Source organism: Pseudophryne corroboree, chromosome 3 (assembly GCF_028390025.1).
Source record: "Pseudophryne corroboree isolate aPseCor3 chromosome 3, aPseCor3.hap2, whole genome shotgun sequence".
NCBI lineage: Eukaryota > Metazoa > Chordata > Amphibia > Anura > Myobatrachidae > Pseudophryne > Pseudophryne corroboree.
The window spans coordinates 29,559,086-29,577,322 of NC_086446.1; the positions used below are offsets into that span (position 1 = coordinate 29,559,086).

General features: G+C 46.8%; 2 protein-coding genes across 3 annotated transcripts in view; one reads left to right on the plus strand and one right to left on the minus strand.

Moving 5' to 3' along the window:
* Positions 1-18,237, plus strand: part of LOC135054586 (zinc finger protein 551-like) — a 161,896-nt gene that overhangs the window by 61,478 nt on the left and 82,181 nt on the right. The window lies entirely within an intron of this gene.
* Positions 13,245-18,237, minus strand: part of LOC135054592 (oocyte zinc finger protein XlCOF22-like) — a 37,963-nt gene continuing 32,970 nt past the window's right edge. The window contains exon 7 of one of the 2 annotated variants that reach the window (XM_063957762.1): positions 13,245-16,430. In XM_063957762.1, the coding sequence (XP_063813832.1) occupies positions 15,349-16,430 (1,082 nt within the window). In that variant the 3' untranslated portion in view covers positions 13,245-15,348. Of the gene's footprint in view, positions 16,434-18,237 lie in introns of both variants that reach the window. The other variant, XM_063957761.1, reaches the window with a different exon arrangement.

Consider the following 18,237-nt stretch of genomic DNA (forward strand, 5'->3'; position numbering starts at 1 on the left):
ATCTCTTTTCTCCCATTTGCTTCCACATTACTTCAGAGGCTAGTATACAGCAAGATCACCAGCTACCTCTCTGGCAACTCAATCCTTGATCCTCTTCAATCTGGTTTTTGCTCACTATACTCCACTGAAACTTGTCAAAATCACCAATGACCTGTTTTTGGCCAAATCCAGGGGTCACTTCTCTCTGCTCATCCCTCCTGAACCTCTCTGCTATTTTGGCACTGGATTATCCTCTCCTCCTCCACACCCTCCAGACCGTTGGCCTCTCCAGCACTGTCCTTGCCTGGTTCGCCTCTTACCTCACTAACCACTCCTACTTAGTGTCCCACAGGGCTCTGTCCCTGTACAGCTCTTCCCTGGGTGCACTTAGAAGCTCCTTCGGCTTTCAATACCACCTCTATGCCGACGATACACAACTGTACTTCTCCCCCTCTGTCCTCTTTCAGTTAGCTGCCTCTCCGCCATCTCCTCCTGGATGTCTGAGTGCTCCCTGAAGCGCACCATGGACAAAACCGAACTCATCATCTTTTCCTCATCCAGGTTCTCCACCTTCCCTAATATCTCTGTCACTGTTAACCCCATCATCCTCCCTGTTCTCCAACTGGGTGTCACTCTTCACTCCTCCCTTTCTTTCACATCCCATGTTCAGTTTCTGGCTCAATCCTATTGGTTCCAGCTATGCAACATCACTCGGATCAGGCCGTTCCTCTCCCAGAATGTGACTAAACTCATTATCCACTCACTGGTCATCTCACAGCTCAACTATTGCAACATTCTCCTCACTGGCCTCCCATGTTCCAATCTTACTCCACTCTGATCTGTTCTCAACTCCGCAGCTAGACTTATCTTCCTCTCCCACTGCTCCATATCTGCCATTCCCCTTCTACAAAACCTGCACTGGCTCCCATTCCACTACAGAATCCTCTTCGCACGCCTCACCCTCACTCACGTACAAGGCCTTCTCTAACTCCACTGCTCCCTACATCTCCAACCTCATCTCCCTAAAGCCCTCTCCAGTCAGCTAATGACAATCACCTCTCCTCTACCCTGGTCACTGCCTCCAAGATTTTACCCATTCTGCCCCCCCCCCCTTCACTAAAATAAGCTCCCTCGTTCTATTAGACTCTCCCGGACCTTCCAAAGCTTCAAATGGGCATTGAAAACCCACCTGGTCGTCAAAATATACCTTTTCACATAACCTAGTTTTGAGGCCACTCTCCCAACCTACTAGCTCATGCGTTGGCCATCTATGCCTCGCTTACTTCCTACCGTCAGGTCACCTTTCGTTCCTCGTGTCACCTGTCTCTCTCACCCCACCCCCTAGATTGTAAGCTCCTTGGAGCAGGGCTCTCTTCCCTCCTGCTCTCACAACCCTCGTCTCTCAAACTTCAATTACAGCCCTCTCGTATGTAACAAATGTCTATACCTGCATCTCCTCTCGCTCATTACTGTTTATCTCTTCCAGTGTTTGCCTGCCCCCAGTAGTAAGAAGACTACTCCTTTTACTGTAATGTTAAGCTCTGTGTACCCTGTATTGTTCTAATGTCTGCCGTATGTATGGCGATGTAGACCATTTGTTGCGCCTTCTAAATAAAATGTAATAATGATCATACTCTCATTTGCTATATACATACATACAGTTGTGGTGACATGTGCCAAAAATAATTGCCTCTTGTATTATTTGTGCATTGTCCACACAAAATATTGTTTTTGTCTTCAAGAAAATATCAGTATAGGCGCTACACATTAAGCGATAACACTGAAAGATATGAACGATCTCGTTCACTAACGATGAATGATGCGCGGCCACCATCGATGGTGCCAGGTAGCTTATACATGCATGCCAATATGGACAATCTCGTCCATATTAGCATGCATTGCTATGGGGCCAGGTGCATTGCTATGCCCCCCCCCCTCGCACCCCTAGACAATCTCCTAAACATAGTAACAAATATTTTTCATTAAAATTTCAAGAAAGTTAAAATAAAATGAATGGTTTTTTCTTTTAAACAATCACCAGTACATTAGGGTTCGAGAAAAACTAGAATATGCACAATAGAGGAGAAAGCACAAACAGAAGGAAACACCAACTTCACAAAGCATATAAAAATACACAACAGTGTGCGATACTGGCACTCCTCTCTTACAGCGAGATGTATTAATATTCCTTGGGGTCCATGACAGCGATGCTATGTACTAACATCAGGGCTGTTACTAGGTGTGGGCCAGTGGTGCCTTGCACACAGCACAACTGTACTGTGGGCGCACCATCTGCCAGCAACACCTGCACGACCGCTGCCCGCTCTCCCACCTCCTGCCGCTTAGTAAGGCATCAGAGTTAGGAGGAGGTTGGGTAGTCATGGAGACAGACCGCGGCGGCGGCATTTTTTAAATGTAGAGCTGGCCGCAGTCAATCAGACAAGGGTGTCCCGCCCCCTATTCTGAAGGTCTATGGGTCCCGAGTCTTCTCCCCGAGCCATACCTAGTCTCCGCCCCTGCTCTAGTGTCTCCACCCGTCTACTATTCCACTGCTGTGTAAGTTAACCCTACTCAGTGTCCTCCGTGTTTCCGCCCATCTACTCCCACTTTCCCTGTACTCCGGCCCAGTCTCCCCCCCACTGACTTTCATGGCAGAACTTGGACTGTGAAACATACCCTGGCCTGGATAAGGCAGCTGGACTTTTGAAAGGTGGTGACAGTGACCAGCTGTGAGGTGAGCGCTGTGCCCATTGTATTACAGTTGGCGGTAGCTGCCAAGCATACTAGTCTGTGTGTCAGTGCCCCCGTAATTTTTTTTTATTATATACAAAAAAGCCAAAGGAGAGCAGCAACGTGGCTACATTTGCTATGGTGCCCAGAAGCTATGAGTGCCTGCCCCACCCCATTTTATAATACAGGTTGAACTCGATGGACATCTAGTCTTTTTTCAACCTCACCAACTATGTATGTAACCCTTTATTCATCTTATAGTTGCATGCTTCCTGCTGGAATAGGAAAACATATAATTACAGGAGCAAGCGTCACATGTTGCCATCATCATTGATCAGCAAAATGAGGCAGAGCAGGGAAACTGCTGGCTGCACAGAGGACCCATCATCACTGCGGGAGCATGCAGTAAGTAAAGCTGCATGGTAGTCCAGGCTCTGCATGATTTAAGGGTTTTGTGACTCTTAGAACAACAAACAGAAAACCAGACACACTTTCTTTTGCATTTCTTGGTCAGTCCGGCAAGTCCTTTAGAAGGTTGAAAGTGTAACTACAGCAATTAATCCTATCCTTGCTGCGAGCTGCCTTTCACTACAGGTCACTGTGTGTGGAAGGGGTTCTAACCATTTTACTGCCAGAGGACTACAAGTTGAGTAAGTGTCCACTAAACCAGGGCTGTAGCTAGGTGTATGCCAGTGGGGATGACCAGCAACACCTGCCTGGCCACTCCATCGCCACCACTGCACTGTGGGGTGCGCTCCCCCCCCCCCCCCCTGCCGTCACTGCCCGGCACCCAGCTGCATTGCCTGGCTACCACTCACATAGGTAGCTGGGTAGTGCTGCAGCTCCTCCTCCGCTCCCTTCCCGTGTGCTGGGAGCGATGACATCTCTCTCAGCCCGCCCACCCACAGTGCCCTGTGGTGCGAAGAGCGCAGCGTAAGGCAGAAAAAGGAGACAAGATGAATGCCGGCTGGTCACAGGTGAGTATAACACTTTCTCTCTCTCTATCGGACTTAGCCTGCCTAATGTGTAAAAAAAAGGGGGACTCTGCTGCCTAATGTGTAATAAGGGACTCTGCTGCCTAAAGTCTAAAAAGGGGGACTCTGACTGCCTAAAGTGTAAAAAAAAGGGAGACTCTGCTGTAATGTGTAAAAGGGGGCTCTACCTGCCTAATGTGTAAAATGGAGCTCTACCTGCCTAATGTGTAAAATAGAGCTCTGCCTGATGTAATGTGTAAAAGAGAGCTCTGCCTGACGTAATGTGTAAATGGGAGCTCTGCGGCCATGCCTCTTCACCATGAAGCCATGCCCCTATATTTTTGTCGCGTGCCAACGGAGTGCACTGGCCCTGTTTTGTATATGGGGAGGGGGGGCGGGGGGTGCCGGTGCTGTTTCTTGCACACCGCTAAAATGTCTAGTTACGGCACTGGCTAACATATGCGATTGGTATCGCAATGCAATGACAGAGGCCCCCGTCAATACCTGGTGGTCCATAGAAGAGAGTGTGTGGTTTTCTCTGGGGGTCTCTGTCACCTCTCAGCTCAAGGAGGTGACGTCGGTCTCCTCCTCTTCCTCCCTGCAGCCGGAAGAAGCAATGTCTATGTTGCTGAGGGAGGAGGAGGAGGCAGTGACCCGGGACTGTGATGGGAGCTGCCTGTATACAGGTATAGGGGATTGGCGTGAGCAGCACTTGGTGGCAGGATGCGGTAAACCCATAGGCTTCTATAAGGTGTCAGCATAAAAATATGGCGATACCCTCTGCATCGAAAAGTGGGCGGACCGGAGTTAGTACATGTGAAAATGCGGTGAAAACACTGAAAACTGAGTTTTACCACATTTTTTTTCTTAGTACATCCCGCTGTTAAAGAGATGTTCTTCAATGTACACTTAAATTACACAATAACTAATATTTCCCTTACCCATAAACTGGATAAAAGAATGGGATAATAGGAAAGAAGTAACAATTTATTAATACGTTGGCAAGGAACAAAGTGATCTCCGTATAAATGCTATTTGGAGGAAAAAATGAAGAGACAAAGCTGAGAATGTGTATCCAGAATGGGCCTTATTTACTCCATATGGTGCCCACTATAAAGCAATAAAAAAATTTTTTTTTTCCAAGGATGACCCAGAAAATGGGACCATCCACCCAATAAACCTACTATTTTATCAGGAGAGCGCCATCATTAAAAGATAAATTGGTATAAATAAGTGCTCTGCCAGAGAAGAAAGCTTCAAGCAATATGTAATGTGTAAAATGGGGACTCTTTGCCTGCCATAATGTGTAAAATGGGGAATCTTGCCTGCCGTAATGCGTAAAACAACAAATTTGCGTGAGCTCTCGACAAGGGGGCACGGGTTCATTAAAATGGGTGTAGCCTTGTTAAAATGGGCGTGACCTCATCTGAAAAGACTACCTTACACCCCAATTTTTGACCCTGCACCAACAGATCACGGCCACTACAGGAAAAATAAAAAATCTACCATATTAAGCCCCACACAGTAATGCCCCCTGCACCATATTATGCCACACACCGCAAAGCCCTTGATACATTAAATCCCCATTTCTCTGACGTCCTAGTGGATGCTGGGGACTCCGTAAGGACCATGGGGAATAGCGGCTCCGCAGGAGACTGGGCACAAAAGTAAAGCTTTAGGACTACCTGGTGTGCACTGGCTCCTCCCCCTATGACCCTCCTCCAAGCCTCAGTTAGATTTTTGTGCCCGAACGAGAAGGGTGCACACTAGGTGGCTCTCCTGAGCTGCTTAGTGAAAAGTTTAGTTTAGGTTTTTTATTTTCAGTGAGACCTGCTGGCAACAGGCTCACTGCATCGAGGGACTAAGGGGAGAAGAAGCGAACTCACCTGCGTGCAGAGTGGATTGGGCTTCTTAGGCTACTGGACACCATTAGCTCCAGAGGGATCGAACACAGGCCCAGCCATGGAGTCCGGTCCCAGAGTTGCGCCGCCGGCCCCCTTACAGAGCCAGAAGCAAGAAGAGGTCCGGAAAATCGGCGGCAGAAGACATCCTGTCTTCACCAAGGTAGCGCACAGCACTGCAGCTGTGCGCCATTGCTCCTCAGCACACTTCACACTCCGGTCACTGAGGGTGCAGGGCGCTAGGGGGGGGCGCCCTGAGCAGCAATTAAAACACCTTGGCTGGCGAAAATACATCACATATAGCCCCCAGGGCTATATGGATGAATTTTAACCCCTGCCAGAATCCATAAAAAAGCAGGAGAAAAGTCCGCGAAAAAGGGGCGGAGCCTATCTCCTCAGCACACTGGCGCCATTTTCCCTCACAGCTCCGTTGGAGGGAAGCTCCCTGGCTCTCCCCTGCAGTCACTACACTACAGAAAGGGTTAAAAAAGAGAGGGGGGCACAAATTAGGCGCAGTATTAACAATACAGCAGCTATAAGGGGAAAAACACTTATATAAGGTTATCCCTGTATATATATAGCGCTCTGGTGTGTGCTGGCAAACTCTCCCTCTGTCTCCCCAAAGGGCTAGTGGGGTCCTGTCCTCTATCAGAGCATTCCCTGTGTGTGTGCTGTGTGTCGGTACGTTTGTGTCGACATGTATGAGGAGGAAAATGATGTGGAGGCGGAGCAAATTGCCTGTAATAGGGATGTCACCCCCTAGGGGGTCGACACCTGAGTGGGTGAACTGTTGGAAGGAATTAACAGTGTCAGCTCTTTACAAAAGATAGTGGTTGACATGAGACAGCCGGCTACTCAGCTTGTGCCTGTCCAGACGTCTCATAGGCCGTCAGGGGCTCTAAAGCGCCCGTTACCTCAGATGGCAGATACAGACGCCGACACGGATACTGACTCCAGTGTCGACGGTGAAGAGACAAATGTGACTTCCAGTAGGGCCACACGTTACATGATTGAGGCAATGAAAAATGTTTTACACATTTCTGATAATACGAGTACCACCAAAAAGGGTATTATGTTCGGTGAGGAAAAACTACCTGTAGTTTTCCTGAATCTGAGAAATTAAATGAGGTGTGTGATGAAGCGTGGGTTTCCCCCGATAAATACGGATAATTTCTAAACAGTTATTGGCATTATATCCGTTCCCGCCAGAGGTTAAGGTGCGTTGGGAAACACCCCCTAGGGTGGATAAAGCGCTCACACGCTTGTAAAAACAAGGGCTCTACCCTCTCCTGAGATGGCCGCCCTTAAGGATCCTGCTGATAGAAAGCAGGAGGGTATCCTAAAATGTATTTACACACATACTGGTGTTATACTGCGACCAGCAATCGCCTCAGCCTGGATGTGCAGTGCTGGGTTGGCGTGGTCGGATTCCCTGACTGAAAATATTGATACCCTAGATAGGGACAGTATATTATTGCCTATAGAGCATTTAAAAGATGCATTTCTATATATGCGTGATGCACAGCGGAATATTTGCCGACTGGCATCAAGAGTAAGTGCGTTGTCCATTTCTGCCAGAAGAGGGTTATGGACACGACAGTGGTCAGGTGATGCGGATTCCAAACGGCATAGGGAAGTATTGCCTTATAAAGGGGAGGAGTTATTTGGGGTCGGTCTTTCAGACCTGGTGGCCACGGCAACAGCTGGGAAATCCACGTTTTTACCCCAGGTCGCCTCTCAACATAAGAAGACGCCGTATTATCAGGCGCAGTCCTTTCGTTCCCATAAGGGCAAGCGGGCAAAAGGTTCCTCATTTCTGCCCCGTGACAGAGGGAGAGGAAAAAGGCTGCAGAAATCAGCCAGTTCCCAGGAACAGAAGCCCTCTCCCGCCTCTGCCAAGCCCTCAGCATGACGCTGGGGCTTTACAAGCGGACTCAGGCAGGGTGGGGGCCCGTCTCAAGAATTTCAGCGCGCAGTGGGCTCACTCGCAAGTAGACCCCTGGATCCTTCAGGTGGTATCTCAGGGGTACAAATTGGAATTCGAGACGTCTCCCCCTCGCCGTTTCCTAAAGTCGGCTTTACCGACGTCTCCCTCCAACAGGGAGGCAGTTTTGGAAGCCATTCACAAGCTGTATTCCCAGCAGGTGATAATCAAGGTACCCCTCCTGCAACAGGGAAAGGGGTATTATTCCACACTGTTGTGGTACCGAAGCCGGACGGCTCGGTGAGACCGATTTTAAATCTAAAATCTTTGAACACTTACATACAGAAGTTCAAATTCAAGATGGAGTCACTCAGAGCAGTGATTGCGAACCTGGAAGAAGGGGACTACATGGTGTCTCTGGACATAAAGGATGCTTACCTTCATGTCCCAATTTACCCTTCTCACCAAGGGTACCTCAGGTTTGTGGTACAGAACTGTCACTATCAGTTTCAGACGCTGCCGTTTGGATGGTCCACGGCACCCCGAGTCTTTACCAAGGTAATGGCCGAAATTATGATACTCCTTCGAAGGAAGGGAGTTTTAGTTATCCCTTACTTGGATGATCTCCTGATAAGGGTAAGATCCAGAGAACAGTTGGAGGTCGGTGTAGCACTATCTCAGGTAGTGTTGCGGCAGCACGGTTGGATTCTCAATATTCCAAAATCACAGCTGGTTCAGACAACTCGTCTTCTGTTCCTAGGGATGATCCTGGACACAGTCCAGAAAAAGGTGTTTCTCCCGGAGGATAAAGCCAGGGAGTTATCCGAGCTAGTCAGGAACCTCCTAAACCCGAGCCAAGTCTCAGTGCATCAATGCACAAGGGTTCTGGGAAAAATGGTGGCTTCCTACGAAGCAATCCCATTTGGCAGATTCCACGCAAGAACTTTCCAGTGGGACCTGCTGGACAAATGGTCCGGGTCGCATCTTCAGATGCATCAGCGGATAACCATGTCACCAAGGACAATGGTGTCCCTCCTGTGGTGGTTGCAGAGTGCTCATCTTCTAGAGGGCCGCAGATTCGGCATTCAGGACTGGGTCCTGGTGACCACGGATGCCAGCCTGTGAGGCTGGGGAGCAGTCACACAGGGAAGGAATTTCCAGGGCTTATGGTCAAGCCTGGAGACATCACTTCACATAAATATCCTGAAGCTAAGGGCCATTTACAATGCTCTAAGCTTAGCAAGACCTCTGCTTCAAGGTCAGCCGGTGTTGATCCAGTCGGACAACATCACGGCAGTCACCCACGTAAACAGACAGGGTGTCACAAGAAGCAGGAGGGCAATGGCAGAAGCTGCAAGGATTCTTCGCTGGGCGGAAAATCATGTGATAGCACTGTCAGCAGTATTCATTCCGGGAGTGGACAACTGGGAAGCAGACTTCCTCAGCAGACACGACCTCCACCCGGGAGAGTGGGGAATTCACCCAGAAGTCTTCCACATGATTATAAACCGTTGGGAAAAACTCGACAGGTATTGCGCCAGGTCAAGGGACCCTCAGGCAATAGCTGTAGACGCTCTGGTAACACCGTGGGTGTACCAGTCAGTGTATGTGTTCCCACCTCTGCCTCTCATACCCAAGGTACTGAGAATTATAAGATGGAGAGGAGTAAGCACTATATTCGTGGCTCCGGATTGGCCAAGAAGGACTTGGTAACCGGAACTTCAAGAGATGCTCACGGAGGATCCGTGGCCTCTACCTCTAAGAAGGAACCTGCTCCAGCAAGGACCCTGTCTGTTCCAAGACTTACCGCGGCTGCATTTGACGGCATGGCGGTTGAACGCCGGATCCTGAAGGAAAAAGGCATTCCGGATGAAGTCATCCCTATCCTGATCAAAGCCAGGAAGGATGTAACCGCAAAACATTATCACCGCATTTGGCGAAAATATGTTGCGTGGTGCGAGGCCAGTAAGGCCCGACGGAGGAATTTCAACTGGGTCGATTCCTACATTTCCTGCAAACAGGAGTGTCTATGGGCCTGAAATTGGGGTCCATTAAGGTTCAAATTTCGGCCCTGTCAATTTTCTTCCAAAAAGAACTAGCTTCAGTCCCTGAAGTTCAGACGTTTGTAAAAGGGGTACTGTATATACAGCCTCCTTTTGTGCCTCCAGTGGCACCTTGGGATCTCAATGTAGTTTTGGGTTCCAAAAGTCACATTGGTTTGAACCACTTAAATCTGTGGAGTTAAAATATCTCACATGGAAAGTGGTCATGCTGTTGGCCCTGGCCTGGGCCAGGCGCGTGTCAGAATTGGCGGCTTTATCCTGTAAAAGCCCTTATCTGATTTTCCATTCGGACAGGGCGGAATTGAGGACTCGTCCTCAGTTTCTCCCTAAGGTGGTTTCAGCGTTTCACCTGAACCAACCTATTGTGGTGCCTGCGGCTACTAGGGACTTGGAGGACCCCAAGTTGCTAGACGTTGTCAGGGCCCTGAAAATATATGTTTCCAGGACGGCTGGAGTCAGAAAATCTGACTCGCTGTTTATCCTGTATGCACCCAACAAGCTGGGTGCTCCTGCTTCTAAGCAGACTATTGCTCGTTGGATTTGTAGTACAATTCAGCTTGCACATTCTGTGGCAGGCCTGCCACAGCCAAAAATCTGTAAATGCCCACTCCACAAGGAAGGTGGGCTCATCTTGGGCGGCTGCCCGAGGGGTCTCGGCTTTACAACTTTGCCGAGCAGCTACTTGGTCAAGAGCAAATACGTTTGTAAAATTCTACAAATTTGATACCCTGGCTGAGGAGGACCTGGAGTTCTCTCATTTGGTGCTGCAGAGTCATCTGCACTCTCCCGCCCGTTTGGGAGCTTTGGTATAATCCCCATGGTCCTTACGGAGTCCCCAGCATCCACTAGGACGTCAGAGAAAATAAGAATTTACTTACCGATAATTCTATTTCTCGTAGTCCGTAGTGGATGCTGGGCGCCCATCCCAAGTGCGGATTGTCTGCAATACTGGTACATAGTTATTGTTACCAAAAATCGGGTTTTTGCTGTAGTGAGCCATCTTTTCTAGAGGCTCCTCTGTTATCATGCTGTTAACTGGGTTTAGATCACAAGTTATACGGTGTGATTGGTGTGGCTGGTATGAGTCTTACCCGGGATTCAAAATCCTTCCTTATTGTGTACGCTCGTCCGGGCACAGTATCCTAACTGAGGCTTGGAGGAGGGTCATAGGGGGAGGAGCCAGTGCACACCACCTAGTAGTCCTAAAGCTATACTTTTGTGCCCAGTCTCCTGCGGAGCCGCTATTCCCCATGGTCCTTACGGAGTCCCCAGCATCCACTACGGACTACGAGAAATAGAATTATCGGTAAGTAAATTCTTATTTTTTAAATCTATATTGGGGGGAGGTGCATTTTTAAATCTCACACTGGGAGCCAAATTGGCTAGAAACAGCCCAGTCCTCACTCACCATTTATCAAAGCATTTTAAAGTAAAACCTGATAAAATGTGAAAACCACATTAGGAGATTTCCTGGGATGCAGCAAATCAAGGAAAATAGGTCAAGAGATGCAGAACGGGGTTAGGCACAATGGCCCTCATTCCGAGTTTTTGGCTCGCTAGATGCTTTTAGCAACATTGCACACGCTAAGCCGCCGCCTACTGGGAGTGTATCTTAGCTTTGCAGAATTGCGAACAAAAGATTAGCAGAATTGCGAATAGAAATGTATTTGCAGTTTCTGAGTAGCTCGAGACTTGCTCTGCCACTGCGATCAGTTCAGTCAGTTTCGTTCCTGGTTTGACGTCACAAACACACCCAGCGTTCGCCCAGACACTCCCCCGTTTTTCAGACACTCCCGCGTTTTCCCCAGAAACGGCAGCTTTTTTTCGCACACACCCATAAAACGGCCAGTTTCCGCCCAGAAACACCCACTTCCTGTCAATCTCACTCCGATCACCAGAACGATGAAATTTCATCGTTAAGCCGTGAGTAAACTACCAAACTTTTTTGCAAATTTACTTGGCGCAGACGCACTGCGAACATTGCGCATGTGCAGTTTGCGACTAATTGCTCCGTTGCGAAAAAAACTAACGAGCGAACAACTCGGAATGAGTGCCAATGTGAAGTGGATCTACTCTCTGAACATTAACACCCCAAGCGCTTAATGCCGATTTTGAACTGGTTTGTAGACTAATTTGTCACCATGCTTTATTTTATGCTTGTATTTATCCGGTCATGTTTTTATTACCTTTTTTATGCCTCATTTCAATTGTGTATGATTTTAATTTACATTTAATTCTCTCTTTTTTTTTTTAATCTATTTTCAGGTACCGATTTGGAGAGAATTGGTGTTAACCAATTGCCATGGGAATCCACTTCCCAAAATAGGGATGGACTGTACAGGAACATGAAGTATGGTACCAGGTTATTGGGAAGTGGAGGATATCATGTCATGGACATAAGCCTACAACCCCCGTTCATGTCATCTTTCAAAGTGGTGGAAAGTGTAAATAAAGCAGCAGGGTGTTGGTTGGACTACCCACCTTTGTAACTAATACTGCGTATGAATGCTGCAATATTTTGAGGATACTGAAGCAGTTTAATACATGAACAAGCAATGGAATGCAAACAAACATGTCTGCCATTTGGAACACATGTTAAGCACTAGAGCAGGCATGTTCAACCTGCGGCCCTCCAGCTGTTGAGAAATGACACATCCCAGCATGCCCTGACACAGCTTTAGCATTCTCTGACAGCAAAACAGTGTCAGGGCATGCTGGGATATGTAGTTTCACAACAGCTGGAGGGCCGCAGGTTGGACATGCCTGCACTAGAGCACCGCGGAACACAGACCGCAATACCAGAATTCACGAGTGGAACACAAAACATAACTTCCAGTCACAAATACCAAGAATAGGCTGTAAAAATACCAATATCCTGTCTTATGGGGTATAAATTTCTGCAGCCTGAGGAAGGATACAAAGAATCTGAAACGCACTGACCGGATATCATGCTGTGGATTTGTTGTCGGTTGAAAAATTCAAGCGACCAGGTTCTGGGATACAATGTGTTAAATACGGAGACTGACACAGGACATTTCAAAAAGGATAAACATTTATCTACATTACGATGAAAACATACTTAGTTACAATAATATTAAGATCGAATTAGAATACTCAGCTCTTATCTCAGATGTTTTAAGATCTGTCCCAGATGGTGGTCATCGATTAAGTGGTTTAAATGTATATAGTTCAGTCGATTCGCCAAAGGTTCCGTCTAATAACTCCGTCTGAATTATTGAGTTGAAGTTTGCAGAATACTGGATCCGCTGCAGACAGAACCAGCTTCAGTCGGAACTGATTTGCTATGTGTATGCAGTAGTCGTTCACATAAGATATTTTATCTTAGACCTTTTCAGGTGTCCCCTTTCACCCACTTATGCACACAATACACTAAACATATATTACATACATAAATAGATATATTTCTAACTGGTGCCTATATGTCTGCAAAGCACGAATCTCAAGAAAGTACATATATATCTCAACATAAGCAATGACATCATACATATACAAAATAGAGTCAAGCATGAACAAAATGGAGTCAAAAAGTAGTTAAAAATATCACCCCATGCAGGACTTCTATAGTGTTCATTCTAGCACCCTGCACCTTTCAAAATCCATGCAGTTCCTCTTTCCTGCCTGGGGTGTCACTCTTTGCTGTGGTGCTTCTCAGTATACTCTGATCTGTTACTCAGTGCTGTGATACAGAACAGAGTGTGCCGAGACGCACCAGAGCAGAGAGCGACACCCCAGGCAGGAAAGAGGAACTGCACAGGATTTGAAAGGTGCAGGGTGTTAGAATGAACACTACTTCAAGGAATCTACACTATAAAGGGGTATTTTATGGTTTTATTGAAGTGTAGATCGGAACATCTAAAGGAGCAGCAGTACCACATGCTATTATTTATATTAAACCATGACAAAAAAAAATATTTGTGCTTCACCATTAACTCACCATTCCAAACTGAATTCCACCCATGTTTTCATAAAAAAATGTTTTTAAAACTTACAATGCATTTTATCTTTTACATGTTAGAATAAAATGCATAAAATGTAGACCTTATATAACAACGTGGTGTGTTATTACTGTGGGGAGTGGTGCGATATCTTCTACAATAAAGAAAATACTGAGTGTTCTATAAATGACATACTTATCTGCAGTTACCTTATCTACTACCATTACCGCATACATTTAAAACGGACTTTAATAAATGGTCGGCCCTTAAGTTATCCTGGTGGGGTAGGATTGATACAATAAAAAAAAATGAATGTTCTAACGCAATATCTCTACCTTCTGCAGAAGCTGCCCATCACTATACCCAACTCCTTTTTGAGAGAGCTCCGGAGCCTGGTAGGCCGCTTTGTCTGGGGTAAAATGGGTCATAGGCTGGCTCAGTCAGTTCTGATTCAAAGCCGTAAGGATGGTGGTCTACAACTTCCTCATTTCATCAGTTACTACCATGCAGGACATCTTGCTAGGATAATTGAGATGTCCTAATACCCCACCGCTACACAATGGACAATGATTGCAGGATCAACAACTAGCAACCTTACCCATGTTCTCCTGTGGTGCCGTGGAATCCCACAACTCTGACACCCTACCTTAGGTTGCTGAAAAAAATGAACCGCTTACCGGCCTTTAGCCTGGGACCCCCTTTGCCCATGCCTTTACTACATCACCCAGATCTGCCTCCGAGTACTATTTCCCAAACTGATCTCTCTACCTATGCCATAGTTGGTATTTTCAGGCTGTCCCACTTGATTGGCCCCATTGGTCTTTTTCTGAGCTGACACAGAATTATGGTATACCTCCAAGCTATTTTTGGGTGTACCTACAAACTGACATTATGTGGCTTCTTTACCAACTCGTACTGGAGGGTGGCACCCAACCTTCTTTTGAGACCTTATGCCTGACTGACTTCCCACATAGACATCTGGTATCAGTGATATAAAAAATGTTTAACTAGTCTCTCATTCCGGTCTCCCCCCCTTTGGAATTGGTTGGCACAGAGACCTCCAAAAAGAGTCCTCTGATGATCAGTGGTCTTGAATATACCGCTACACATTTGCCAACTCTCCTTCTATTCAGGTTCTAGAAACCCAATACAAAATTCTGTCTAGATGGTACTGCTGCCCTGAGCGGATTTACCAGATGTTCCCGACTGTGCATGCCTTGTTGGCAATGTGGACAGTCGCTTGGTACCCCCTCCACATACGGTGGCATTGCCATGCGCTGACTGGCTTCTGGCACCAGGTCCAGAAGATCACTTGCTAAATAAGTGGGTACCCGGTCCATGAGACTCGCGAATTCTGACTTCTCAGTCTGATGGACATTCCCTTCTCCCAATATAAAAGGCCTTTGTTACGACATCTGGGGAATGCAGCTAGGGCTACTATACCATGCTACAGGAGAACCACCCTGCAACCACTTATATCTCACTGGTTTCGAAGGGTTGATTTTTACATGGTTATGAAGGAACTTACCGCCCCCCTCAAATGACTTCCTCAAGATTCATTGCTACCTAGTCAGAATGGCTCACCTTTAAAGAGTCCCCTGTTTTTAAAACCTATATAACAAGAGTTCTTGCTACTGCATCCAAAAGCCACAATGACTCTCTACTCATTTTACCCCTTCTCTTTCTTCCCGAGTTTTTGTTCCTCTTCACTGTTCTTTTCATGCATATCCTTCTTTTATGATGAATAAAAACGAGATTGCGGAAAAAATAATAATGTTAAAATACTGCGTGAGTGGACTGTTCCTACAACCCCGTTTTATATCAGCTCATAGAAATGGCTTCCCTCCTGTGTGAGTTCTGATGTCTAACAAGAGCTGATTTATATGTGAAACATTTCCGACACTCAGAACATGGAAATGGCCTCTCACCTGTGTGACTTCTCTGATGGACAACAAGGGCTGATTTCTGTGTAAAACATTTCCCACACTCAGGACATGGAAATGGCCTCTCACCTGTGTGACTTCTCTGATGTATTACAAGATATGATTTCAGTATAAAACATTTCCCACACTCAGAGCATGGAAATTTCTCATCACCTGTGTGATGTCTCTGATGTCTAACAAGAGCTGATTTATATGTAAAACATTTCCCACATTCAGAGCATGGAAATGACCTTTGACTTGTGTGACTTCTCTCATGCGTAACAATATATGATTTCTTTTTAAAACATTTTCCACACTGAGAGCATGAAAATGGTTTCTCACCTGTGTGACTTCTCTGATGTATTACAAGATCTGATTTCTGTATAAAACATTTCCCACACTCAGAGCACACAAATTTCTTCTCACCTGTGTGAGTTCTCTGATGTGTAACAAGAACTGATTTATATGCAAAACATTTCCCACACTCAGAGCACAGAAATGGCCTCTCTCCTGTGTGATTTCTCTGATGTGTAACAAGATCGGAATTCTGTCTAAAACATTTCCCACACTCAGCGCACAGAAATGGCCTCTCACCTTTGTGACATCTCTGATGTGTAACAAGAGCTGATACCTGTGTAAAACATTTCCCACACTCAGAGCATGGAAATTGCTTCTCACCTGTGTGAGATCTCTGATGTTGAATAAGAAGCAATTTAGATGTAAAACATTTCCCACACTCAGAACAGGGAAATATATTATCAGGTGTACGAGCTGCACTATGTGTAACAAAAGTTGAGGCATTAGGAGAACAGTCCTCACGATTAGAGGGATCAGATGATATATCTGCGCTGAGAGGTACTGGATGTATATTTAGCATAACGGGGCTGTGTCCTGGAGAATCCTGTGTGATGTTATCTTCTGTTTTAATATCTGCAGACAAAATGAGATCTCCCTCCAAGGAATTCCTGCTTGTGCCTCCATCTGCTGGAAATAAAATAACTGTATTATTACTACTCACAGCTCTTTATAAACACCACATATATTACTCTGCACTTTACAGAGAATATTTAGTCATTTCCATCAGTCCCTGCCCCAGGGAAGCTTACACTCTATATTCATATACATAGGGACACACGTATAAACACTATGGTTAATTTGTGTCAGAAGGCAATTGACCTACCAGTAAGATTTTTTTTTAAGGGTTGTAGTAAACACATAGAAACTCCACATGGATGTAAATTGAACTTGGGCCTTCAGTGCTGTGGGACAGTCAAATTGTTCAATCTTAGTCTGGTGACATTTTCTCTGCCTAAACCACAGTCTTTCTGGTTGGTGGTAATTATAGGCACCTGCCTTTATTCTACCTTTAAAATATACCCCTGAAGAAGTCCTGTTAAAGGACGAAACGCGCAGGGTTAAAAGGTGATTAGGACACTGTTTACATTTGGAATTTCCACCACTGAGCTCACTTCCTGAGGCAGTTGGTGGCACATGCTTTCCATCTGTCCCGGTTTAATAATGGGTTCCTATAGAACACCTTATCCATGATGCAGAAATTGTACAATTTATAGCCAATGTTATAATAAACATCAAAACGTTTTATTAATTGTGGGCTTCGTACCATTCGTTGGGTGTCTACGTTCTAGGTGTGAGGGTATTTTTCAGGAGAATAAAATATCCAACAGAATACAACCAAGTGGTGGTCTAGAACTCCAACGCCTACCCTTGGCTGGCGATTAAATTGAGTCCTATAACGAACATTTGTGAACAATCATCAGAAGATATACCGATTAAATGGCTTATGGACTTTAATATGGCCAATCACATCTGATCATTAAGCGCACTCAGGTGTCCTTTTTACCTACATTTATCTGTTTCCACTAACGGGTTCTACTGCGAGGTGCAGCTGTTTGAAGCGTGTGATAAGGGCTATTGTAGTTGTGTGTATATATATATATATATATATATATATATATAAAAATATAAATTATGTAGCAACAGCAGCCTCTTTATGGTCCTCTGGTCATCCTCAGGCAGAGCAGCCCCACCAGGGTCATGCTGCTAAATTAGGCCAATCAGTCACTGTAGATAAAGTACTGTGATGGGAGGGAAGGAGCAATAGGGCAGAGGAACACAGAATGATGGTGTCACAGAGCGGGGGAGGCAGCAGGACAGGGTAGGGGAATGGTGCAGGGCACAGAGCGGGGAGGCAGCAGGACAGGGTAGGGGAATGGTGCAGGGCACAGAGCGGGGAGGCAGCAGGACAGAGTAGGGGAATAGTGCAGGCCACAGAGTGGGGGAGGCAGAAGGACAGGATAGGGGAATGATGCAAGGGTGGGAGGACAGGGTAGGGGAATGGTGCAGGGCACAGAGCGGGGAGGCAGCAGGACAGGGTAGGGGAATGGTGCAGGGCACAGAGCGGGGAGGCAGCAGGACAGGGTAGGGGAATGGTGCAGGGCACAGAGCGGGGAGGCAGCAGGACAGGGTAGGGGAATGGTGCAGGGCACTGAGCGGGGAGGCAGCAGGACAGGGTAGGGGAATGGTGCAGGGCACAGAGCAGGGGAGCAGGCAGGACAGGGTAGGGGAATGGTGCAGGACACAGAGCGGGGGAGGCAGCAGGACAGGGTAGGGGAATGGTGCAGGACACAGAGCGGGGGAGGCAGCAGGACAGGGTAGGGGAATGGTGCGCGGCGCAGAGCAGGGAGGCAGCAGGACAGGGTAGGGGAATGGTGCAGGGTACAGAGCGGGGGCAGCAGGACAGGGGAGGGGAATGGTGCAGGGCACAGAG